Below are 25,971 nucleotides of genomic sequence, written 5' to 3' on the forward strand. Positions count from 1 at the left end.
ATTCCTCATCTATTGATCTGTCCTAGCATTTCCACAGAAAGGCAAAATCTTAGGCAATCTGTCCCTTTGTGCAGGTAACAGTACAGCGTACAGTGGACAAGGGTAGTGTGAGTATAATTACAGGCACAGCTGTACAATCTCTCGCCCAGATTGGCAGCTCTAATTGTAGTGCTCATGTCGCAGCATTCACAAAGCAGCAACATAGCTCTCAAATGATCTAGCAAAGAAACTAATGACCAAGACCTTGACAATAGCTGACAATCATGCATGAATTACAGCAGTCACATGTCAATCCAACTGGTTTTTAAAACACATGAAGAAACCTACAATGCAGACTGAGGGAGAGTTGGGGGCTCTGTTACAGTATAGAGGGGTACAGATTGAGGGAGAGTTGGGGGTTCTGTTACAGTATAGAGGGGTACAGATTGAGGGAGAGTCGGGGGCTCTGTTACAGTATAGAGGGGTGCAGATTGAGGGAGAGTTGGGGGCTCTGTTACAGTATAGAGGGGTACAGATTGAGGGAGAGCTGGGGGCTGTGTTACAGTATAGAGGGGTACAGATTGATGGAGAGTTGGGGGCTGTGTTACAGTATAGAGGGGTACAGACTGATGGAGAGTCGGGGGCTCTGTTACAGTATAGAGGGGTACAGATTGAGGGGGAGTTGGGGGCTGTGTTACAGTATAGAGGGGTACAGATTGAGGGAGAGTCGGGGGCTCTGTTACAGTATAGAGGGGTACAGATTGAGGGAGAGTTGGGGGCTGTGTTACAGTATAGAGGGGTACAGATTGAGGGAGAGTCGGGGGCTCTGTTACAGTATAGAGGGGTACAGATTGAGGGAGAGTTGGGGGCTGTGTTACAGTATAGAGGGGTACAGATTGAGGGAGAGTTGGGGGCTCTGTTACAGTATAGAGGGGTACAGATTGAGGGAGAATTGGGGGCTCTGTTACAGTATAGAGGGGTACAGATTGAGGGAGAATTGGGGGCTCTGTTACAGTATAGAGGGGTACAGATTGAGGGAGAGTTGGGGGCTGTGTTACAGTATAGAGGGGTACAGATTGAGGGAGAGTTGGGGGCACTGTTACAGTATAGAGGGGTACATATTGAGGGAGAGTAAGTTGTGTCCTGGGCAATGTGGTTGGCATTATGACAGCCTCTGACAGCATCTGTCTTGCATACTGTAAGATCCCACCTGTTGCTGATAATAATCATACAGTACTGTCTGTGTGTATTGCTCTCCTATGGAAACCAGTGTTAAAGGCTGTTGGTTCACCTGCTCTCGTGTCACGCCCTACTGCACCGAATCAAAGCTGTTGAGATTCGAGAGGCTTTCCCTGTACTCAGTGTTAAAGTGTGACCGATTACAGTAAATTAGTAAATCTCAATCTGTATTGCCATGACTTCAAAGGTCTCACGTTTTCCATTACAAAAGACATTACCGCACATTATCCTAAACATGTATTTGTTTTTTTTAATTGCTGTTTGTCACGTTAATGCGCAAAATGTGGTGACTTTTGTTCACAGCTATCTCACTGTGCCCGCGTGAAGATTGCACAGACATTAAAAACACAGGAATCATTGCAAAAGCAGGGCTTGCTTAGTGAGAACTTACTTCTGGGAGTTTAAAAACATCCGACCTCTCAAAAGCCTCGCACTGTGGCTCTCTTTCCCAGTTTCCTAGCGCTGAATTTTCTACGTCTCTGCGTTCCTTCCCTCCCAGAAGTGCAATCTGAGCACTTTGATAAAAAAAAAACGTACAATTTTAAAAAATCGAATCTCCCATAACAGGTGGATCGTTTATACAGGAAAATATGTGGCCTACAAAATGCCATTTTATATCAGGTAAGATGTATAGAAATGATTTGTAGTTCTGTGTAGTTTTCAAGGGTACAGTATCCTAGCTTACAACATGTTCAGTACTCTCCTTCCTGGGCAGATTACCTTGATTCACAGCAGGGGCTGATTAAGCCACAAGCTGCTGCTGTTAATGTGTGAACCAGGGGATGGATCGCTGTCTCTGCAGCCCTGAGGGATGGAAGAGAGAGGCGCACACGCTGTGAAATACATGAGGTGCAGCGGGACCAAAATGCATTCAGACAGCTTCATTAAAATTGCAATAATTTGAATACACTACAAATTGATTTGGCGGGTGTGAAAAGCAAGATGCATGGTCAACTTCAAATTCTCAATCAGAAATCAGGCTCTAGTTTGATATCTTGGACTGCAGGCTTAGGGCTGTCTTGTCAAAGCGTTTCCTCTCGTCTTTCATGTGTGTTTTAGAAAAGAGGTCAAACGCATGTTCATTTTACCAAAGTGATGTTACTGAAGTCCTCTTTGGTGCTCTCTGTGTGTTTTTGTTTTTCATTTCGTAAAAGTAACATGTTCTCCTTTAAAATAAAAAACAGGAGTTCAACATTTAATGGAGGAATCACTTTGAAAATACAGCCCTTAATTATTATGTGTTTATTTAGCAGACACCTTTATCCAAGGCGACTTACAGAGACTAGGGTGTGTGGACTATGCATCAGCTGCAGAGTCACTTACAACTACGTCTCACCCGAAAGACGGAGCACAAGGAGGTTCAGTGAACATATTTATTACTATTGGGATATTAATTTTGTATCTGCATTTTATTATTAGTGAAGTTTTTTTTAGAGACAAATTTGAGATTTTTTTTAGGATAACCATGGCATATTTATGTGATAGTCTGGTATAAATATATATATATTTTTAAATATCGAAAATACAATGGAATTTAGCTAGCTTTGCAAAGTTAATATAAAAGATAATCTGAGGTCATTTTTAGAGAACATTTTACACAGTAAACCCCGCTACCTAATAAATGCACCATCGTCACACGAGGAGGCTGACTGAGCACTATTAACACAGCATGGATATCTAGATTGAATCCAAATTGAATCTGAATTGAATCTAAAATGAATCTGAATTGAATCCAAATTGAATCTGAATTGAATCTGAATTGAATCTGAATTGAATCCAAATTGAATCTGAATTGAATCTGAATTGAATGTGAACGGAATGCGCACTGAATCTAAATTGAGAGGGAGAGAGTGAGAAAGTGTGTGGATTGAGTCCGATCTCCCTGTCTAATGCAGTGTTTCCTGGCTTGCGAATCAGTCTGACGAGTCTCCTCTCGTTACACCACACTGATAATTATCGGAGAGCTCCTAAAATAATTGAACCCGTCTCTCCCGTCCCCCAGCTCCTTTCTCTGGTGAGCAGAAGAGACGTGCTGCTCAGAAATCTCTCAGCGAACCGGACTTGCAGTCTTACTTTTAATTGAAGTAGGGGCTCTGGTGTTGATTGGGTGCTTGGTTTTGTGATAATCGCTGCTTTTCCTAGGCTGTGGAGAACAGCGATCCACGCAAGCCTTGTTTGTTTTGTAAACCTTGTTGAAAATGGCACCACAGTGCCATCTTGTGGAATAATAATGATAGGCCAGGTTACAGTGGGACATGGACGCATTTCTATGGAAACGAGCGTGTGAAAATCAGGAAAGGAAATTAAAAGGATTTTACAAGGCAAGTAATCACAGATTTATTTATTTTTTAAAGGCAGTGATTAGTTGGTTTGATCACAACAGGTTCTAGATTGAATCACACGGTTATTAATTTGAATACAAGGCCACACGAGGGCCGGTTTTGTGTTGTGTAATAAAGATATTTTTAAGGAGGCTTAATTCCATTTGAATGAATACCTAAAACACGTTCAAATGAATTACTCTTGTTTACTACATAAACAAGAAATCAAACTGGAGCGATCCTAATTGATTCTCCTCATCGCGGTACAGCGGACCCTACCGGCCAGGCGCCGAGTGAGCGCAGGCGGACACCTGCAGTGCTGGCCTTTGTCCTCCAGAGGGCGGTATTTCGCCGAAATCCGCTCTCGAGTTCCTGGGTGTAAAGATGGAATTGGCTTAGTCATCAGAGTACGCCCACTGACCTTCCTCTGAAGGTAAAATAATAATAATAATAATTATTATTATTTATTTCTTAGCAGACGCCCTTATCCAGGGCGACTTACAATCGTAAGCAAATACATTTCAAGTGTTACAGTACAAGTAATAATACAATAAGAGCAAATAATACCCCCCTCCCCCAAGAAAAATGCAATATCAAACACAAATAAAATAATTTGGTTGAATATTAGTTTTGCTATAGAGTTTCATCAGGGTAAGTGAGTATGAAATGGCACCGATTTCAACCATTATAAAAAAAAACCCTGCAAGCTAGTCATTAAATTTGTGGACATTTTATGAAGATAGAGTGTCCAGCACTGAGAGTTGTATGATGGAAACGGCGCAGTGTCATATTGTCATATTACAGCCCCAGCGTGAACAAACATGAGCGTTGTTTTCAGCATGTCTCAACCGCACGACTTTCCTCCTTTCCCACCTCACCCCTCTCACGTGACTCGGGGCTTCTGCGCAAGCGCAGTCGGGGTGTGTGAGAGTGAGCCCTCTCACGTGACTCGGGACTTCGGCGCAGGCGCAGTCGGGGTGTGTGAGAGTGAGCCCTCTCACGTGACTCGGGACTTCGGCGCAGGCGCAGTCGGGGTGTGTGTGAGAGAGTGATAATCTTCCGTCTCTTCTTGAGCTCATAAGAATGGCTGCAAGGTTACTGCTCAGATCGGCCGTTCGCGCCGCGACTTGCCGGGCGCGTCCCGCCCCGGTCCCAGCGCTCACACGCGGCATGTCGGCTGGAGGTGAGTCTGGGGAAGAGGGCCGTGGAAGCCGGGGAGCTTCTGGGCAGAGACGCCGGGGAGGAAGCGTACCCAGTTGGGGGGCGAGCCAAGGACGAGCAATGGCGTTGAAACAAGAACAGCTAGGCCTCACTGGGCTTTGACACACAGTGAGACATTTGAGAACAGATTATTAAATACAAATATGTATTTATTTAATAAACAAAGACTTAAAGAAACCTAATACGTGGTTTTAATATTTTTAGGGAGCCCTTTTTAAAAGTAGGCTGAGATACACCGCGGGCACAATGAAATGCGAGAGAGAAGCAGGATGTGGAGCCTGTTATATTATTTTTATAGCGGAAGTAATTGCATTATTGAGTAAACGGTTTATTTCAAAACAAGCTGAAGTAATACATAAAACTACAATTATTTTACAAGCGTGGGGAGGGCGGACGGACACTGGTGTTAATATTTGTAATAATATTTGTAATTAAGTTCAGCGCTTGACGTGGAGTTTGAACTTGAAGTGTGTGTGTGTGTGTGTGTGTGATTACATTGTACAGCACTGAAAGCAGTTCAGTATTGTATTTATGTATGTGTGTGTGTGTGTGTGTGTGTAACGTTGCCCTGCAGTGTGTGTCGCATTGTGTGCTTGAGTGTATACCTGTGTCAAGGGCAGGACACTTGAAGGACCGCCATGCTGTATCACTGCGTCTTCATGCAAAGTCCCTGTACAACTCCGCTCGTTATGTTGTCTTATTTGGAGCTATTGGTAGCTCAGTCCGTTAATGACGTCTGTTTTCATCTGAGATTGATTCTAGGGCTGCCCAGCCCAGAATCTCCTCTTCATTAACCTCAGCCAGGCTTTGGGACAGCAAATTCTTTTAAATAAGTCGACCAAGCCTAGAAACCGGGACCAGAGGACACACAATTGGAATTGAAGTGTAGACATGTGTGGGATGGGTAACCTAGTTGATGAATCACCGGGATCCTTTTAAAGTAACAGTTTTCAGGTTAATCAGCTACTAGGAACTGGTTGAGCATTAAAGAACCAAATGACCTCCTCCTGTCGTTGGTTTCCTGTGTTGTGAAACTACCGGACAGACGGAGGTTATCCATCTTTAGCGCAGGGTGGGCTAACCCAGTAAGGTATAAGAGTTTGGATCTGGTCATCTTAATGGTCAGTTTTCTCCCCGTGATACATGAGTCGCTTGAAATCTATTTTAAGAAGAAACCTCAATTGCTTGTGGACCCTTTAAGGGGTTAAGAGGCAGTAATGTGGTGGCATAGACACCAGCCAGCCTCACCGAATATCCCATTGCCTGTTTTAAGATAGAATTTCGATGCGCTTCAGTCCTTTGAGTTATTTCAGAGATTACCGTTATTGATGTTGTTATTAGTGCATCTGCACCTTTAGATTTGCAGCAGTGGTCAGTGGGAGCATTCAGTTGTGTGCAAGGGCTGCAGCAAACCATTGCACCCGCACTGTAATCAGGAGCCTGAGCTGGCTCATCTCCCCCAGCAGGGGTTTCTGTGTGGCAGCGGTGTTTCAGAAATGGGCTCGCTCTCCCAGTTTGTTTGTTGCTGTACTTTCCTTTTCATTGAGGCATATATATATATTTTTTTAATGCTTGACAGGTATCCCGACTGACGAGGAACAAGCCACTGGGATGGAGAAAAAGATTATCCACGCTATGAAGACTGGCTCTGTATGTACACTGAGCTGCATGGCTTTCGCACTGTGTGTCGGGCAGTAACACAAGCTTCATGGCACCATAGTCAATTCATGGCATCTGTATTATTGTCCAAGCATTGAGTGTATTTCTGCAGCATGTTAACTTGTCACAAATTTAAAGGGGTTTATTTTGGCAGCCCCCCCTGGATTGTTCATTAGCGTATAAATAAGAACGTTTGAGCCTAGCATGATATACGAAACCGAATCATCTGAATAACGTTAGTGTCGCCTGAGGGGTTAATTGCGTGGCTGCTGGATTTTGTTTCATTTTAATTTTGTTTCATTTTCACGAGCTCTGCTGTGTAGCCAGAATGACAAACCCAGCTTTAGGAAACACTCTGCCCCCTGGTCTTCTGTCGAGCCAGACTCCCTCTCACTGTGCTGTGTTCTGTTCCAGGACCCCTTCAGCATGTTGAAACCCAAGGAGTACGCCGGGACCAAGCAAGACCCCCACATCGTCCCCTCCATCACCGACAAGAGAATCGTCGGCTGCATCTGTAAGTCTGCTAGCTAAGCTCTTCATTTAGGGCTAATCTGCAAAAACCTTTTAGTCCTGCGCCGTTAAGTTGAGCTAATTTCACTCCGTCTGTTGTAAAGGGGGGGGGGGGGGGGGGGGAGTGATTTTGAAATGAAACTTGTGTAGTCTGAGGTAGAAGGGACATGCGTGTCCCACAAGTTAAAAAGAGGCTAACTGTCTGATTTTTTGCAATGAGGGGCACGAAACAGGGTTTAAATTGTACTGACAGGGTTGGGTCTGGTCATCCAAATGGTCAGTTTCCTCCATGTCACTCTCAAATGTATTTCGAGAAGAAACTGTAGCTGTCGTGGTGATGAGAGTAACAGAAATCTGGCTCTGGTGCCAGCTGGAGTATGGGCAACAGTGTGGAGTAGTGGTGAGGGCTCTGGACTCTTGACCGGAGGGTCGTGGGTTCAACCCCAGGTGGGGGACACTGCTGCTGTACCCTTGAGCAAGGTACTTTACCTAGATTGCTCCAGTAAAAACCCAACTGTATAAATGGGTAACTGTATGTAAAAATAATGTGATATCTTGTAACAATTGTAAGTCGCCCTGGATAAGGGCGTCTGCTAAGAAATTAATAATAATAATAATAATAATAATAATAATAATAATAATAATAATGTTGTCTGCTCAGACGCCACAGATTTTTGTACTTGTGAAATGTTTATCATGTACTGAAAAAAGCTGTATTCCAATAAGCTGTTATATGACACGATAATGAAGACACTCTGTAGTTTGCTTGCAGTGGATTTGTAATGGTCTCGGACACTGAAGATCAGCCCTGAATTCATTCCCTTCTGTCATTCTTTCTCTGCAGGTGAAGAGGACAACACAGCTGTAGTTTGGTTCTGGCTCCACCAGGGGGAGGCTCAGCGCTGCCCGTCTTGCGGCTCCCATTACAAACTGGTCCCTCACGAGCTGCCCCACTAACCTCTTCAATTACTCGTATTAAACAAAGAAAGAAAAAAACAAACCCAAGAGAATTCCTTTGAAACAGCATAACCTCATTTCTGTTTTTCTTTGACTTGAAATATTTAATGGTTCGGGACACACACAAGTATACTTCTAAAAATTCCAGTTGTGACAGTTTACGATAAGAAGTACTGTATGTTGCATTTATCTGGATCATCTAATAAACCTTATGGCGTTTTAAACCTCTGAACTGCCTACGTATGTCTTTTTTGTTTTTTATTATTAGTTTATTTAGCAGACGCCTTTATCCAAGGCGACTTACAGAGACTAGGGTGTGTGAACTATGCATCAGCTGCAGAGTCACTTACAACTACGTCTCACCCGAAAGACGGAGCACAAGGAGGTGAAGTGACTTGCTCAGGGTCACACAATGAGTCAGTGGCTGAGCTGAGATTTGAACCCGGGACCTCCTGGTTACAAACCCTTTTACCACCAGTCCACACAGCCTCCTAGCCTAAGTGGCTTTCCCATGGTCTGATGTAAAAATGTATTTCTGGTATGGAGAGTAAATCTTCGATTTGACAAGGACAAAGATCATTTTAAAAGGCACAATTATTCTTAAGACAACACCTTGCAAAATAGTTTTGTTTTAATTTTTTTACAAAAATATACAGTGAATATTTTCAGCCTACCGCACAATAAAATCATTTTTACATACCTGCGTAAAACATTTATTAGAATTATAATTACTGTATATACACAAAAAATCTTAGTCCTTTTAACTGCCAAACAGCATGATGTGTGAGATCAATGTAACTATATACAGATTTTACAATCAGGATCACTGGTTTGTACTGTAGGGTAGAAGGGAACTAAATCACCACGTTTACAATCTGCTCAATAGAAACAGATTACAGCTCTGGCCAAATGTTTTGCGTCCCCTAGAATTTTAGGATTGAGACATAATTAAAAAAAAATATATATATATATATATATATATATGCGTATAATTTAGATATTTTATTTAACATCAAAGAAACTACAAAATGATATGACAAAAGTCTATCGGAAGCCATAATGGTAGTATAGTATTTCATGTTAGATTTTGAAATGTCACATTTTGTTTTCGTGAAGTATATGGAAAATTTAAAAGCGGTGTGTAATTCAATATGTTAACATTATTCAGCAGGTTTCATTCGACTCTACGAAGCAAAATGAGTTAATTCTCTAACAAAACTTGTGGCCATAGCTGTACATCTCATTCTTAATGGATCCAAATAGCTGTCACATATTCAGACTGTGAAAAAAGGGGTCCACCTGCTAAGCAACTGTAACAGGTGCTAACAATTCCCCAGAATATCGAAGTGTCTGCAATGCATTTGACATGTAAACGCAGTGATCATCGAAGTCTGAGCTGCAGGCCTTCTTAATAGATTATTAGGAGCTGCTTTTGTCTTTTTGTTTTTTCAACGGCATATTACACAGTGCCATATACCTTGTGAAGAGATTATACCAACTCCAGCCTGCTGGATGTATTGAGAAGATACACATGTCCAGCGACAAGTAAAATCTCACAAGTAAAAAGCAGTGACAATTTTGACGACGAAGAAAAATGTGATTCAAAGGAAGCCATCGAGAACCGTCTGTGTGACAAGCACGCCTCATTCATTCTGAGGTCAGGCAAAGTACATTGTCCCCCAAATGAACTTTCTAAAGAAATCCTGGTAGGCGTTGTTTTCTGCATTGGTTGCTGTAGTGTAAGTGTTCAGTGTGCAATGTGGATAAAAATAAAAATCCAGAAGATACCAAACTGTCTGGAGTTTTTACAGTGTTTCGAATCGCTTGAGAACCCAAACCCAGTTCGGAACAGCCCCTCTTTGCTGGTGATCAGTGGGAACTGGAACACGCATTTTACCACAAGCCAAAATCCGAGGGAAAATGTCTTTTTTTTTTTTTTCTGAAATCATCAAACTACAGACTTGATTTTGTCCCGGAGTTTCACACATGGAAATGAAAGGCTGAACCCACTGAGGGACGAGGACTGATGCTTCAGCTTCCTGCTCTCGAGATTGATTGACGCGTGGTTTCCATGGTTACAGAACCATCACTACCTATGCCTGCAGTCAGTGTCCAGATTATTATTTTTTTATTATTATTTTTTTTATCCCTGAGTCTTGCAGGATTCGTGCGTGACAGAGCTTTCAAAACAGCTTCTAAGCTCCTCCCCACAATCTGACCTTAATTGAAAAGTCTTAATTCATTAATGAGATGTTACATCTCAGTGCGTATGTCCTCCTTAAATATATTCACATATTAATAACACCAATAATAATAATAATAATATTAATATTAATAATTATAATAAACAGATGTTTCAAAATCTTTTGTACTGTACGGCTTTGAACATGGGGTACACTGGCAGTTCATTTTGAGTCAACTGGTTTCCCCCCTGCACAGCCGGATAAATCGAGTTCCCAAAATGCTTTCCGGCATGGCTCAATATAAAATATCAACTACAATAAAATGCACCTTATCCCATGGATGGGGAGTTTGAATCATGAGTATTTCATGAAATCGGTTTTGAGGTAAATCCAGTATTTGTTCCCAATATTCCCAAAGCGCTGTGGCAGTGCTGGAATAGGGACGAAGACGCTGTCCAGTTCAGCCTCACAGCTTAGTGTTTAGTGGGGTACAACGAATGCAGGCCGGCAATGGCATAGCTGGCTTGGGGGTGCCAGACATGGACGGGGTAGATCCGCGAGTTGTGAGGGGCAGACTCATAGGGAGAGAGGAAGGGAGGCGCACCTCCCACAGCTAGGTGGCGGTAGAGCGGTTCAGGTGGGTGGGATGCAGCGGGCGGCGCGGCTAGGTGAGCTGGCAGGGAGGGGAAGACGAAAGGGTGGAGGGAGGGCTGCAGGACGGAGTAGGGTTTGAGCTGCTCTAGAGGGTAGCCGGCTGGGGCTCTAGTCCTGTTGTAGCCGGGGAGCAGGTAGGAGAGGTGGTGGAGGCTGGCTGGGGGGTGCAGCAGCTTGTGAGTTGCGAATGGCTTGGGGAGATCCCCTTTGCCCTTGAGGTCTCCGGAGTCTTTAGGCAGAGGGGGCACCACCCGCAGTTTCTTCCCGAAAGCAGCAGAGGATTCCGGGTCTTCCACCATCCTCTTCTGGGGCACATGAGGTTTGAATCCCTGGGCTTGGGGGCCTGGCCGGGGGTGGAAGATTGGTCGCACCACCTCCCCTGTTTTGGGCTGCACTTTGGTAAAACTCGACATGGGGGGAACCCAGCAGGCTTTTGGGCCAAAGCTGGCCAAAGAGGAGGGAGGCTGGTGGCTGTACTTGGCAGAGGGGATTCCATTCTCCGTGCCTTTGCTGTCGGGGCTCCAGGCGCTCCGCGGAAGGCTGAGGTCAGTTGGTTGCTCCCGGGAATCTCTGCCCGTGTTCCTCGCGGCCAGATTCCTGTAGGGGTTCACTTCGAGGAACCCCCTGGGGGGGTGCGGGAAGCTGGGCAGATCCTTGCCAGGGTTATGGCTCAGGGGTTTGTAGATCCCATTCACGCAAGGGATAGAGGTGAAGCTTGCGCAGTAGGCAGGGCGATCGGGGGTGCAGTCCTCTGGCGGGGAGGTGCAATCTTCAGACGTGGAGCAAGCGGACAGACTCGGGGAGGAAGGGGGCTCTGGAGATCCATCGTCAGAGGCCCGGCTGGAAGTCGCGAGGCCAGGGCTGAGTTCCGGTTGCTGGGCACGGTGGATCACAGAGGGCCTTTCGGGGCTGGAACACGAGGGCTGGAGACGGGCTCTGGCTTTGCTCCCCTCCGTCTGGAAGAAGTGCAGAGACCCGGCCTCGCTGGCCTGCGCCATCAGCTTCTTCTTGACCAGCGGGGAGATCACCCCGCCGTGACTGCCTTCCAAGTGGAAGTTGGACAGCAGGCTTTTGATTGGCCGGGATGACCCGCAGATGGAAGCCGATTGGCCGTTTCCTTTATGGTCATGCGGCGAATGGGAAGCTCTCAGTCCGTTGGCGGTCCAATCATCGTGGGGTCTCCTATTCCCAGACTCCTCTGGAGCGTCTGTCCCGTCGGGATTCGGGTTCTCCGGTTTGTTTCGTGTTTCTGCGGGTATGGATCCCCGAGGCAGGTGCTGGCAGGTCCCGGACTCACACCGGGTGCAACCGGCCTGCTTCCCTGTTACCTGCGAGGGGAACCAAAGAAGAGGCGTCACAAACGGCGCTTTACAAAAAGCTTCTTATTCTTCATCCCCAAATGCAACCCAATGCTCTGCCAACATGATAGAACGCACAACGAATAAATGCCAAGCCTATAACTCTGAGATGAACGTTTAAAGAGATCAGAGAGTTGCACTGGCTGTGTGAACTCCCTTCTATAACAAACCAGCCTGGAGCTGATCTCACTCAAAGGTCTCGATAGGTCCGTTGCACTGTATTATGCACCTTCTATTTAGTGGAGAGGCAGACAGCGGCACTGCAATAGCAATGCATTAGCATGCACTAAGTGACAATGGTAAAGGCACTAATGGGATTATGCTGCCATTGGTAGAATGGCATCACAGTGGGACAATATCAGACCCAGACAGACGCTATCACGTTGTTTTCCATTGCTGGTAATGCCGTGCTCGGCTGATGAACTAACAGCAAGAACAGGGTATGTGCGGCCTGAACGAAAGACTTTAAACAGTAACAATATGAGGGGTGTAAATCACGCAGGCATTAAGAGGAAAAGGAAACTCGTGTAGTTTTCATCTATTTCAGATGTTTGCAGCTGGTACAAAAATTACCTGCGTAATTCACCCAGGCTTCCACCACGCAGGAAGTGACATGACTTATAAATACCTTTCTTCAAGTCACACCGCTGTTACCGTGTATGCAACGGAAATTGGGACAGATTCACGCGTGCAAATAAAGTTCTAAGACAGACGCAAATACTGTACATTTCTATACTTTAAATACAGCATTGCAAAAGCGCACACATATGAACGTGTAGCATGACATTTAGGAGTCTTTTAATCACAACCGGGCTACCGCCTCTCTAGATAGATGCAAACCCTTCATAAGGACCTTTGCCTCGACAATATCCCCCTGATTTGATGGTAAATTGACTTTAATCTCAATCTAGAAATATATATATACACATGAGAAAAAAATATAAATGAGAGAGATTTGTGCTGATTAAACATGTAACTGTTTAAAAGACAAAAGCAGCTGTCCTGCTTTCCCCTCTCTAAACGATGTATTGTGGAGCTCAATGAGGCCTGTGTGTCTCGGAGTGCTCCTCTCTGATCTAACTGGCTCCTGCGTGTACCTCATCGCAGTCGCTGGTTTTCAGTTGCTTCTCCTCCTCGCTGCTTCTCTTCCTCTTGCCCTCGGCCCTGGCTCCCTTGCCCTCCTTGGTGCTCTTGTACTGTTTGCGAGGTTTGGCGACGGGCAGCGGCTTATCCTCCTCCCCCCTCAGCCTCCGCTCGAAGGGCAGCACAAGCCTGCGGGACGGACGCACACAGACTTGTATTGGAATTTTAGACACTGCTAAAAGAAACTTGCATTCAAAGTCAAGCGTTTGAACCAGAACTGTTTTTGAGTGTTCCAATGCTCATGTTTTTATTTCTGAAGAATTAAGAGAGCCCAGTTATTTTAGAACCCCGATTTTCTCCCCAATTTAGAATTCCGCTCCCTCATCGAAGAAATCTCCACAACAGCTGAGCAGAACTGAAGGTTCAGTGGGTGTCCTCCAATCCCCAAGCCAATCGCCTCTTTACACCCAGGAACTCAAGTGTGGGTGTGGAATCCCCAGTGAAGACCAGCTACTTCAAACAGCCAGGTTGCGACCCTGCATGACACCCTGACTTTACCAACTGAGCCACTCTGGGACACTTGCTTTTGCACTTCAAAATACAACCTCTACTTCTGTTTAATATGACAGCTCTGGTCAAAAACTTTGCACCACTTTATAGAATGAACTGATTTTGCTTCATAAAGTTGAATTAAAAAAATGAGGTCTCGCACACAAGTCCTCACGGTGGGGTCCTTACCTCTCGTAGTGGCGCCGGGTGCAGGTGGCGGCGCTGGTACTCCCCGGGCTGCCCCCCAGCTCATCGTACACGTTCTTCCACAGCCGGCGGGCCGTCACCTGGGGGAGGAGGAGGGGGGGGCACAAGAAGAAATGAAGATCTGGGAGCAGGCAAGGATCTGGACAGCCCTTCTAGGACAGTATAAAACACTCCACTGGGGTCCCATCACAATACAGAACTCATGAATGACCACAACCTAGATTCAGCGTAAAAAAAAATTTTCATTTTTATTTTGAATGAAAGAAGGCAGGCAACAGGATGGCATTCCTTCACAGCTATGCAGGCGAGAGAGAGAGAGAGAGAGAGAGAGAGATGACCGCATGACTGCGCTCTCCCCCACACACCCCCACCCCCCACCCCAGTGAGGAGGAGTTTATCAGCTGGTGTGTCTAGGGGGAGCTGCTGAGCTTTCCACTGCGATGGGAGTCAATGACGGAGCCACACTCCCAACCCAATCTTCTCTGTCTGTCCTCCCAACCAGCTGGAATAGCGGAACACAGATCCCAGGGGAACCACGCCGAAGACAGAGATGAACGCGGTAGCACCCTGCGCTCTGTCTCCCGTCAGCAATTCCACATTCCCCGGCCCGGCGTGCAATAACTCATCCCAGCAAAGCACCTGGTCCCAGAGGATCTGGCTGCACACCTTCATCAGCATTAGAGCTAACGAAACTCACTTCGAGACCAGCCAAGCCCGTGCAAACATTACGTTTGTGATGCGTCAGCTTCTCTGAATATCAACCGCAACTGAAACACTGACAAGCGTTTCCACCCCTTTGCAATGTCACTGGAAACTGTAAAGTAGGACACCACAGTTCTATTGCATTGATTTTTCACAAACGTGGATCACTCAGGGTTAAGTCATGTAACAGTAAAGTGTTTCTGTACTTGGAAAGTGGAAAGTAGGACACTTATAGGGTCTGTATTCATCTAAACTGTAGGCAGATTTAAACACACTCTTAAGTTTAAACCCACAGATTTAAACACACTCTTAAGCACAGACTCTAACTTTTCAATCAGGGCTAAATTCAAAAAGTTTGAACCCGAGTCTAAAGAGTGTTTTGAAGGAGACTGTTTGTTCCGCAGTTCTAGCCTGTCCCCTGGGGTCCCGTGCGCCGGTACCTTCCTCCATCAGCGTTGCCCTTTCCTCTGAGAAATGTTTCTCCCCCTGCTTCCTGAAGGGCTGCGCTACTTTGAGCAGCATGCTAGTCTTTGCTGGATGCTAAGAGGAGGATGTGGAAAGCGCCGTGTCTCGGATGAATAATGTCCCAGGGCAGCAGCAGCCCTGCTCAGCTGCGTTCGCTACAGTGTCTCAGTACTGACTGTCGAAGTCTTTGCTGTGAACAGCCATCCCTTCAATGCGGATGGGTGTCAGGGCACAAGGCAGCATCCCCATACAATATAAACCCTCAGGTTTGCAGTCCCAATATCCCCTAATCACTCATTACCAGGACCGTGGACAATGCTTCAGAAATACCCTTCTTATGTATTAGCACTAGCAACATTATCACCTTGATTCTTTTTTTGTGTGCTTGTTTTAAACTTTAATTCGGGATATGTTACGCGTTTCAAATACCAACAGCTTAGATCAAAACCTAATGCTGTGGGCCAATGTGCCTCTTTTAAAGACTTGGTTATCGCTCCTCTACCACAGTAAGGGCACTTTCACCCTTCGTTTGGGCTGTGCGAGGCACACTGAAGCACAGTTTGGGATCACTTGGAGGTGTTGTGAAAAATTCCAAGGCTCTGGGTTTGAGACAGAACGCCCATAGAAATGCAAAGCAATGATGTAAGCATGTGTGCTTACCGAGTCGTATCCTCCCAGTTTCTCCACAGCCTTGTATATCCTCCACAGGTTAACTGCAGGAAACAAGCAGGGAAAAGAAAGTTTAGGAAAAACCTGTTGGCATCCCATTCTAACCCCACCCTATTACCCTGAAGAACTTCTCAAAACAGTGATCAGAATACAAACCTTAACCTTTTTAGAATACATGCTGCATGCATGTAACATGTCAAACTGAGCTCCCCTGGTTAAAGATCAGACTCACAGTTTTTAAGTTTGCAGTGACATGCTGCAACCTACCCTGCTTGAAGCCCAGGTGCGGAATCCTTTCAATGGGCGTGTTCCTCTCCTTCATAAACCCGTATAGATTGGCCACAAAGCTCTTCTCCTCCTGCTCCTCGGGCTCCGATTGGCTCTCGCTGCTCTTCTCCTCTGTGGAGTTGGAGGATTCCATGTCAGTGCTCTCCTGCTGACAAACAACAGAAATCAAGCTTGATCAAATCAAGATAATTGATCAAGCCAATTATTTTACCCCTGTCCAGTTACGCTCCCTCACTGCAGCAAACTCCCAACAATAGCTCAGGAAAACTACAGGTCGGTGGACGTCCTCCCAAACCAACCGCCCCTTTACACCCTGGAGATCGACAATGGATGTTGGCGAGCTACCAGCCCATGGAGAGCATACAGCTCACCAGGCGCTGTCAGGTGACAGTCCCTGCTGACTTTGCTCCTCTAACCCATGGGACTGCCAGAGCCAATGCAATTATCCTTCTGGAATCCCCAGCGAAGACCGACGACATAGAGGTAAAACCAGTGGCCATCAATGGAACCCAACTCCTGTGCAAATCCATCTGAGTCAAGGTAACTGATGCTAGGAGTGTGCTACAGACCACCAAACATAGATACCAATGACAGCTCCCATTTATACATTAGAGATGCAAGGAAGGGTTGCCATAATCATGAGGGGCTTCAACGTCACAGGTATCAGCTGGAAACGGTGGAAGTGGCCAATGACTGCTTCTTAACACAATCTGTAAATGCCCCCACCAGGAAGATCACCCTAGTATTCTCAAATAACCAAGACAGGGTGAACAAAATAGAAAGCATGGAACCACTTTGAAAAAGAGACCACATCACGATCAGATTTGAAGTCTACTGGAAATGCGAAACAGCAACATCTTAAACGCCAGTCGGCTATTTCCAAAAGGCCAACTGTGAAAGAACAAGACAAAGCCTGCACAGCATAGACTGGGACAAGAGACGGGAAGCAGAATCTGTGGAAGGATAAAGATCGGAGATGTCATGCTGGCAATGCAAGACTTCTTCATCCCAAAGACGAAGGCGGCCAAACCAAACACACAGTTGCCAAAACAAAACAAGTTTTAAAAAACACTGTGGATTTCTTCGGGACGGCAGAAAGATTCAGTCGACGGACCCCCCAGAACCCCTGAACTCGACAGCGCCGAGATTGTAGCGACCTGATTGCAGATAGGTCTCAACCCCAGGCAGGAAATAAATACCGTGGACCGAGGCATTAATTTGCATTTCCAACAATATTGTCAGCAGAAATTAAAACAACAATACCAGCTCCTGAAATTTGTCATCGAAACCCTTAATGCAAGTTTCACATCCGAACAAAATCGGAAAAAAAAACTCCCACAGTGATCGCTTGCTAAACATCTCTCTCTCTTTCACTCTCTCTCTCTCCCCCTCCAGCAATGATATTCAAGTAGCCTAGCACAGTTATGCAAAAACTGTAGACATGTTTAGGGCTGTGATATAAAACGATAAGGAAAGTGTTTTACTTTTGCTCAGCTTCCATTTATGCCATGTTATTCTCTCTGTGCTACACAACAGAGTGAACAAAAACTAAGCATTCCCGGGGGGCATTATCAAGGGGGAATATCACATTACAGCTGATCGAATGGTCTGTAAACATGAAGAAAAAAAGGACAACAGCTTTAGAAAATACTATGATTCTCTCTTGACCGAGAGAATCATAGAACACAGCTGGAAAACACCTAGGTCTTTATCATGCGGAAACGTCATGGGATTAGGCGAGTTTCAATAAGGCTGAAAATATTAATTCATACCAGCTGTGCTCGATTGGTATCTTACCATTACTGTAATGCAGCCAATAACAAACGTAAGAAAATTGCTGTTAAGATTTGGTTAGCACCCTTTCTAATCATTTCCACTGATAGCGAGATGTTTTTAAATACGCAAAATTAGCAACAACACATGCCCCGCCTTTGTTCGGTGATGAGACAGGTGGATCCTCCAATCAGCAGAGAGGAGCTGTTGCCGTGGCAGCAGTTTCAAACTGAATCAAATTCTCTCAACCAACAACAGTTACGGGAAACGTGGCACCGTGAATCATATCAAGCTTTTCCTTCTCGACTGGGGTAACCCTGTCTTAGTCACCACAACACACAGCTGCTCCCATGCTCAACTGTTATCACCCTTCTGTTCTGAGTAGCTCCGGTTTGCATCTGACCACAAAACCGAGTTCATGTGAGATTTCAACCGTTTACAGTTTCTCGTTTTTTTTTTTTCTGACAATATTGTTGGAACTATGAATACCTCAGGCAGTCAACAGTGTTGTGTTATTCCCCCCGAGTGATGTGGAAAGGTTGTGGGTTGTAGAGTCATTCACTCTAATGTATACCAGACTTTGTTTTCAGTTTCTTACTGAAAAATTCCCTCTTTCTCAAAAGTGTTTTTTTTTTGTTTTACAGATTTTTCACCAATAAAATCCCATGCGTTTCCATCAAAAACATGAAAGAAAGTAATGCGAATATGATTTAGCGGTCTATATTGTAAATGTGTTTATTGCTATATTACAGCCTAAATAAATTCTAATTTTATTATTTATTTCTTAGCAGACGTCCTTATCCAGGGCGACTTACAATTGTTACAAGATATCACATTATTTTTACATACAATTGCCCATTTATACAGTTGGGTTTTTACTGGAGCAATCTAGGTAAAGTACCTTGCTCAAGGGTACAGCACAGTGTCCCCCACCTGGGATTGAACCCACAACCCTCCGGTCAAGAGTCCGGGGCCCTAACCACTACTCCACACAGCTGCCCTAATTTAGGAGGGATAGCATTTTTGTTTCTCAGTCTGATGTACGGACCTTGACTTGCTCCCCTCATATGCTTCAAATTCTCATCAAAAAGACTAATTTAAATGCAACAGTTTCTACCATTTTATAAACTTCCTGGACTATTTTCCTGTCCATATGCAGTATTTACTACCCTGATATTTCCCTAAAATAAATAGGAAAATTCATAAACATTTATTTATGTATTTATTTATTTATTTATAAAACACAGAGGTCACTTTTACATAAAATAATTTTAATACAAAAAATGACCTGACCTATATACAAAAAGGATGTATTATGACCAAACTAAAATTTCAAATTAAAATCAATCAATCAATCAATCAATCAATCAATCAATCAATCAATACTGCTTCTTTGGGTCTTTCTAGTACATAACCATTGCATTGCCATTGAGGGGTGCCTCTTATAGAAAATACAAGAGAACAGGATGTGCGTCACTTAATATGAAATGCGTCACAGTGACCAATATAAAATCATTTCTCATTTAGCAATGTCTGGTTTCACACCTTCTTCGATGGAAAGACAAACGATCTGGCAACACCCCTCTGTAACATTCATCTCTCTCTCTCCACTGACCTTAATAAAGACCTTATTATCAAAACCAACGCAGACTTCTTGACAAAATGACGTTTGTCTACATTTCATAATTACTGGACTGGAGGGAGACTCTTAGGGGGGTGAGAGAGGGAGCAGTTCAGTCTCCATGCCTCAAGCCTGCCCTGGACCGGAGGGAGCACCCTTTCTCTTAGGGGGTGAGAGAGGGAGCAGTTCAGTCTCGTTGCCTCAAGCCTGCCCTGGACCGGAGGGAGCACCCTTTCTCTTAGGGGGGTGAGAGAGGGAGCAGTTCAGTCTCTATGCCTCTAACCTGCCCTGGACTGGAGGGAACCCCCTTTCTCTTAGGGGGGTGAGAGAGGGAGCAGTTCAGTCTCCATGCTTTTAACCTGCCCTGGACTGGAGGGAGCCCCCTTTCTCTTAGGGGGGTGAGGTACTGTAGCAGTAGGTTATTAGCAGGTAACTCTTTAAAATAATATCCACAGTGTTCTATGAATTTCGATTAAATCGCTGTTCTTCCTATGGCGTTCCTATTTGAACTCATTATGATCCTGTTGTCATTGCGTAACAAGGCACATTGTATTGGCATGCCTATGAACTTGCAGCCACTAATTATTCTAAGAGTTACTGGCTAGTGCAGAATGCGGTTTGCGTAATCTTGCTTTTCAGCAAAACCCTGCATGAAATGACTGTTGTTTTCGAAATATGCCGAGCAAACATCCCATTCAAATTTCCACAGCATCCGAATTTCGGAAAAGCGCGTGGGTGCTGTTGATGTGAAGGGGCTGATAAGCGCCTGTGTTGTGATTGCTAGCGGCGCGGTGGGTAGATGCGATCACCTGGGCAGCTGAACCACAGAAACCACGACGCTTTCATCTCACAAGCTGGGCTTGGAAATTCAGCAGCTCGACTTGCTTCTCAAGCCCATTTACGAGAAATCGGACTGCAACCCGACTGATGCTTTTTCCACGAACTGCCTAGAACGTAGAACTTATTTTGAGTTTTCTTCAGCTATGAAAAGATTTTATATAACAATTTTCACACGTCATTTTGGGATACCCTTGCTTATAAGGTGTTTTCATATTTCCTGGGAGTTTATCAGCGTTTATTAATAAATAAATAAATAAATAAATAAATAAATAAATAAATAAAAACAAGCAAACAATTAAACAGATAAATAAACAGATGAAAAAGAAGAGAGTTCATTTCTGAGTACTCCAAGTAACTATCGGGAGTAACACTCAATGTGATGGCCTCTTACCTCGCTCTCCTCGGTGCTGTCCGCCTCGCTCAGCTCTCTGGGATCGGGCTTCTTGTGGGCCCGATCGCTCGGGTTCGACGCTGCTTCCAAAACCAAAGACAACAGCGTCAGCCACAGGCCAGCACGAGGAACGACAATGAGAGTGATCTTAATATCGCTTTTCAAATGAAGCAAACCTCATTAAGAGGCTCAGAGACACCTATGAGCTTGAAATAAAAGCCTTGAAACAGAAAAGCTTCAGTTTCACTGATCAAGCAAGTTCTCCTCCAAATAACCAACGCTGCACATTTTCTAAGAATCCCCCCCCCCCCAGAACAGGATGGCCTAGTTTCAACCACACTGTTACAACACGACCACTTCCTAGCTTGAAATGAAAGAATTACCTCCCACTGACTGGGGTATGAATGTAATTCTGACCTTTATAGGAACCCCAAAACACAAACCAGAAAGGAGGTTCATTTGAAATGTCTTTAAATTGTCATGCAGCCCTGTTGTGTATAATAAACTTTGCAAAAGGCTTATAGCTGCTTCTGTAATATTACTGAGTTACCATGAACGAGGCAATCAACATAAACACCTATGCCATGAACATGCATGTGCTGATGTATCAGAACACCTCAAGATGGGTCATTGATATCCTTTATATACCTGCCTGTGTGAAAACCTCAGGGTGGGAGAATTTCAACTTCTGCTCAGTAATCGGTGATACAGAAACAAACTGTTAGACATAATGTTCGACCGCTTTGTGCTTTAATCAGGCGTCTTAAACAACTTCTAAAAAGTCTCCTGCGTTTCCTCTGACTATTTTAAATGAATTGCATGTGTGGCCTATTAAAGTCATCAATTGATTTAGTCGCTAATTTGCCTATTTCGATAATTTTCCATTATTTACAGTTAGAGTCGGTTTGCTTTCATACGCACAACAAATCAAAACTAGACTCCTGTTCATCCAAAATCACGATGAAGAAGTTGATGTTGAAGACCAGAGAGATGGATGGATGGACAGACAGACAGACCCCCCACTACCCCATATCTCCTGAATCTGAACCCCAGAACTTCAGTGGCTTGACAGGAAGTGACATAATAAACACTTAAGGGCATTCCAGGAAATCTGTGAAGTCATTTGTGTCTGACTAATGGCCAAACCCACACAGAGGTTTGATCATCCAAAAGTCTTGGGCTCACCAGAGGCCAGATATTGATGACTTTCCCAGAGCAACAATGTACTTTCCTTGAAATAACCCTGTAGCATTTCTGAATGTTTGAATGCAATTCTCAACACTAGCTTTTGTTTAACAGAAATAAACGTTACTAGTTCCAAAGGTTTTTCTTTGATTATCATAACAAATAAACTATACAGATACCATTAGTTTCCCATAGTAAAAGCACAACAAAGTGTAATAAAGCACAGAGAGGCATGGTAAAGCATAGGGAAGCATTGTAAAGCACAGATAGGTCTGGTAAAGCATAGGGAAGCATTGTAAAGCATAGAGAGGTCTGGTAAAGCATAGGGAAGCATTGTAAAGCACATAGAGGTCTGGTAAAGCATAGGGAAGTATTGTAAAGCACAGAAAGGTCTGGTAAAGCATAGGGAAGCATTGTAAAGCATAGAGAGGTATGGTAAAGCATAGTGAAGCATTGTAAAGCACAGAGAGGGATGGTAATGCATAGGGAAGCATTGCAAAGCACAGAGAGGTCTGGTAAAGCATAGGGAAGCATTGTAAAGCACAGAGAGGTCTGGTAAAGCAGATTAAAAATAACATGGCAAATTGTGGTAAACTGTGGTAAGTGCAAAATTGTGGTAAGTTTCTAATGTTTGAACTAGAGCTCTTGTGGTTTATAGGCCACCAGAAACCCATTGATGGAATTGCAGCCTTATTGTGTAGCTGTATGTGTATTATTATTATTATTATTATTATTATTATTATTATTATTATTATTATTATTATTATTATTAATATTATTATTATTATTATTATTATTATTATTAATTATCAATGTACTGTACTCATTTATTTACTGTTCATTTTCGATAATTGATCATTTGAAAAACCTCACTGCTAGTCTCATTCTTATAAACACTATTATTTTTGTGCCACTGTTGGAAAGTGTCTGTCTGTTTACACTTGGCTTGTTTACAGTCCTCCCACCTCAGAAACCGCATCTATCTGAATACAGCCTCTCCCCCGCAAACACGCCTGATTATCATTATTATTAGCACAGGCAGGTTTCACTTGCATCAAAACAACAACAGTGAAACATGTTGAGAAAGTTTCCTCTTTCGAGATCACGCATTTCCTGGCTTACAGGAGACTGCAGCTTCCTTTTCTTAACTCTTTATTTTGTTATTTTACTTGATAATGCCAGCACCCCAGCGTCGGTTGTGCGTGTGTCTCCGTTTAATACAAGACAACTGGGTTATACTGTGATAAAACCACATTGAAATGACTGGGATAGAGTAAGCTAGATTTAAATTCCCTGGCGGAACCATCGCTTTGCTTAACGTCTAGAACAGAATCGCCGCCCTTGTCAAGCCAGCTTCACCGCCCATCACATGATGGCATTGATGACGTGCGATTGGTCGACCGCCAGGTCCTGAGGTCAGCTGCCACTTTCCAATTGGTCTAGTCAGCCATTGGGTGCTACCTCTGACTGATTCTGTGTTTTGATGATTAGTCCATTGGTGAACTGCTGATAGAGTCCAGTCTTAAAGGGTTTGACCGTAGCAGTGTAAATAAAACCATGTGTATCAGGCAGCGGTGTGGAGTAGTGGTTAGGGCTCTGGACTCTTGAGCGGAGGGTCGTGGGTTCAATCCCAGGTGGGGGACACTGCTGCTGTACCCTTGAGCAAGGTACTTTACCTAGATTGCTCCAGTAAAAACCCCACTGTATAAATGGGAATTGTATGTAAAAATAATGTGCAAAAAATAATGTACTTGTATGTAAATAAAATGTGATCTCTTGTAACAGTTGTAAGTTGCCCTGGATAAGGGTGTCTGCTAAGAAATAAATAATAATAAAACTCAGGTACATGGAAGTAAACCACACAGGAAGCAAAATTTTGTAAACTACAAGAAAAGATGGTAATCGCATTGCACCTGCACATCAGCGACGGTAATCTGCAAACTTCCTAGGGCTTCAACCATTCCTTGTGATTCTTGACATGAGATACCATATCATGTGTAGTTTTATGATGCATCATACAAGTAGCCCATACGGACCATCACATGTATTGTGATACATATTGTATTGCAGGGGCAGCAGTGTGGAGTAGTGGTTAGGGCTCTGGACTCTTGACCGGAGGGTCATGGGTTCAATCCCAGGTGGGGGACACTGCTGCTGTACCCTTGAGCAAGGTACTTTACCTAGCACTAACACTAGCACAATCTGCAATGGAACGGTTCTGCAAGGACAATGGAGTGAAGCCGTCACAGTGGTACCAAAATTAGATCGCATTTTTTTTTTATAAATGTATATTTTAGTAGAGTGTAATCTCTTTGCATCACGTGGAAATGACTTCACATTAAAACGAGCCTTCATTTATAACTATATTATACAAACTACGGCACTGTGTGAGATATAATCTGGCCCCTGATGGAGTGGATATCCTTTTGTATCAACCCTATACGATATTCTATATAAAGTACACATCTCAATACCAGCTATCAGCACCAAACTGCTGCAGCAGCACTACTGTGTAATATTCTGAATTGTGTTATTTAGGGTGCGATTGGGGTTCGACAGTTAGAATGCGATCCGAATTGTATTTGTACTTTTCCCGTGTGATAAGCAAGCGCCACCACAGTAGCGCAGGGGGGTGCAAACTGACTGCTTTTGCCCAATCGACAGCAGCAGTGAGAAAGCGCCGCGGCTTTGATGTACTGTAAGCGATCGACCACATCCACTGTTCTAGAGAAAATCTATTGGGGAGGAAACCGTTTCATTGTACTGCGATAAAGCAACTGATAATGCAAAAGTTGGGTAACACTTTCCATGCAGTGTCTGTAATTACTGTGTATTTACATGGTGGTTACTTAGTAAATACATGTGCGCTCACACATCATTACAATGTGATTACGCACAGTTACAATGTATTTAGCGTGTATCTCTTTTTTGCACGATATATGCAAGTACACTTTTGTAACAGAAATGGGTGAGGGTGATATCGTGCAGAAATATTCGCACGTTAAGTACATTGTAAGGATGCATAAGATTGTACACACGCATGTGCTACTATGTACGCACGCAGTAATTAGAGACGCTTAGTGGATAGAGTTGCTAAAGGTTGTTTCATCTGTGTTTTATAGATATATATATTTAGCTTACAAATCATTCAGGCTGGTTGCGCACCGCAGAGCGCTCTATACAGGACTCGCGCGTCAGCCTCTTCTAAATAATTCAGGATCTTCACAACTAGGCAAAACACGGGATTCGCACACAGCAAAGTCCCTTATCGAATAAAAACAAGTACAAAACACCAGAAAACAAGACCATTTAAGCCCTGTCCGTGTGATTATCTCCTAAATGCTGCAATTCCAACAAATACATACATTAATAAGCATACATACCTGGTTGCCGTTAGCTAATTATAGCCGTGGTGTAAAACCGTTTGGGTTAAAAACAAATTAAATGCATAAAAAAAATGAAAAGAAAAAAACTGTGGAAAGTAGGCAGGCTGCGTAACATTACACTAAACATGTTTTATACAAGTCTAAATATTACAATAGATACATTAGCGCAGGCAGTATATTAATACATAATGACAACTACAAAAAAAAAGTAACCAGCTAAAACTTACCCATCGTGAAGCAGCGCTACAACAACAAATACAAAAACAAAAAGAATGAGTTTTCTTTTTTTCTCTAGATAGGTAACAGTACGCTCATATCCCGAGTTAGCTAGTCCATTAGGGCGCTCTCCGCTCACCGCTCTCACTCTCTCTCCGTTTACAAACAACTCCGCTGCCGTTCCATGCTGTAGCGTGTGTGTGATTGGAAGGACCAGCTCAGATCTCCACGCCCCCTAAATGCAAGGTCTTCTGGGTATTGTAGTTTTTTTTATTATTTAAGCTAATGCGCGGTTAAGCGATGTTCCATCCATACAGGTTAACGGTAACGTATTAAGCAAATTCTGCTAGGTAATCATTTCTAACCTTAGTTATAAGATATACAGTATATACATACAGCCCCTTCTCGTTTGTACACTTTCTAAATGGATCGGTTTGCTGTGAACTGTGTCTAGGGTTTGATATAGAGAAGTGTATATATTACAACACCCCGTTGCTTCTGTTGCTTTGATTTGT

At 43.9% G+C, this 25,971-nt stretch overlaps 2 protein-coding genes across 3 annotated transcripts; one reads left to right on the forward strand and one right to left on the reverse strand.

Annotated features, from left to right (window-relative positions):
* Positions 1-4,560: 4,560 nt before the first annotated feature.
* Positions 4,561-8,118, forward strand: LOC117966444 (cytochrome c oxidase subunit 5B, mitochondrial-like). The gene is made up of 4 exons (XM_034912465.2): positions 4,561-4,722; positions 6,340-6,410; positions 6,834-6,933; positions 7,774-8,118. The coding sequence occupies exons 1-4, from the start codon at positions 4,623-4,625 to the stop codon at positions 7,884-7,886; spliced, it is 384 nt and encodes a 127-aa protein (XP_034768356.2). The 5' UTR covers positions 4,561-4,622; the 3' UTR covers positions 7,887-8,118.
* Positions 8,119-8,411: 293 nt separating this feature from the next.
* On the reverse strand, positions 8,412-25,617 carry LOC117966470 (AT-rich interactive domain-containing protein 5A-like). Of its 2 annotated transcripts, none has more exons than XM_034912511.2 (7): positions 25,468-25,617; positions 20,670-20,749; positions 16,024-16,189; positions 15,748-15,800; positions 13,903-14,000; positions 13,179-13,353; positions 8,412-12,051 (listed from the first exon to the last, which is right to left on the reverse strand). In XM_034912511.2, the coding sequence occupies exons 1-7, from the start codon at positions 25,469-25,471 to the stop codon at positions 10,543-10,545; spliced, it is 2,085 nt and encodes a 694-aa protein (XP_034768402.2). In that variant the 5' UTR covers positions 25,472-25,617; the 3' UTR covers positions 8,412-10,542. The 2 variants fall into 2 exon arrangements, with proteins under 2 accessions (XP_034768402.2, XP_034768400.2); XM_034912509.2 differs by having other exon boundaries at positions 20,670-20,752.
* Between the last annotated feature and the right edge of the window lie 354 nt (positions 25,618-25,971).

Source organism: Acipenser ruthenus, chromosome 37 (genome assembly GCF_902713425.1).
Source record: "Acipenser ruthenus chromosome 37, fAciRut3.2 maternal haplotype, whole genome shotgun sequence".
Classification (NCBI taxonomy): Eukaryota; Metazoa; Chordata; class Actinopteri; order Acipenseriformes; family Acipenseridae; genus Acipenser; species Acipenser ruthenus.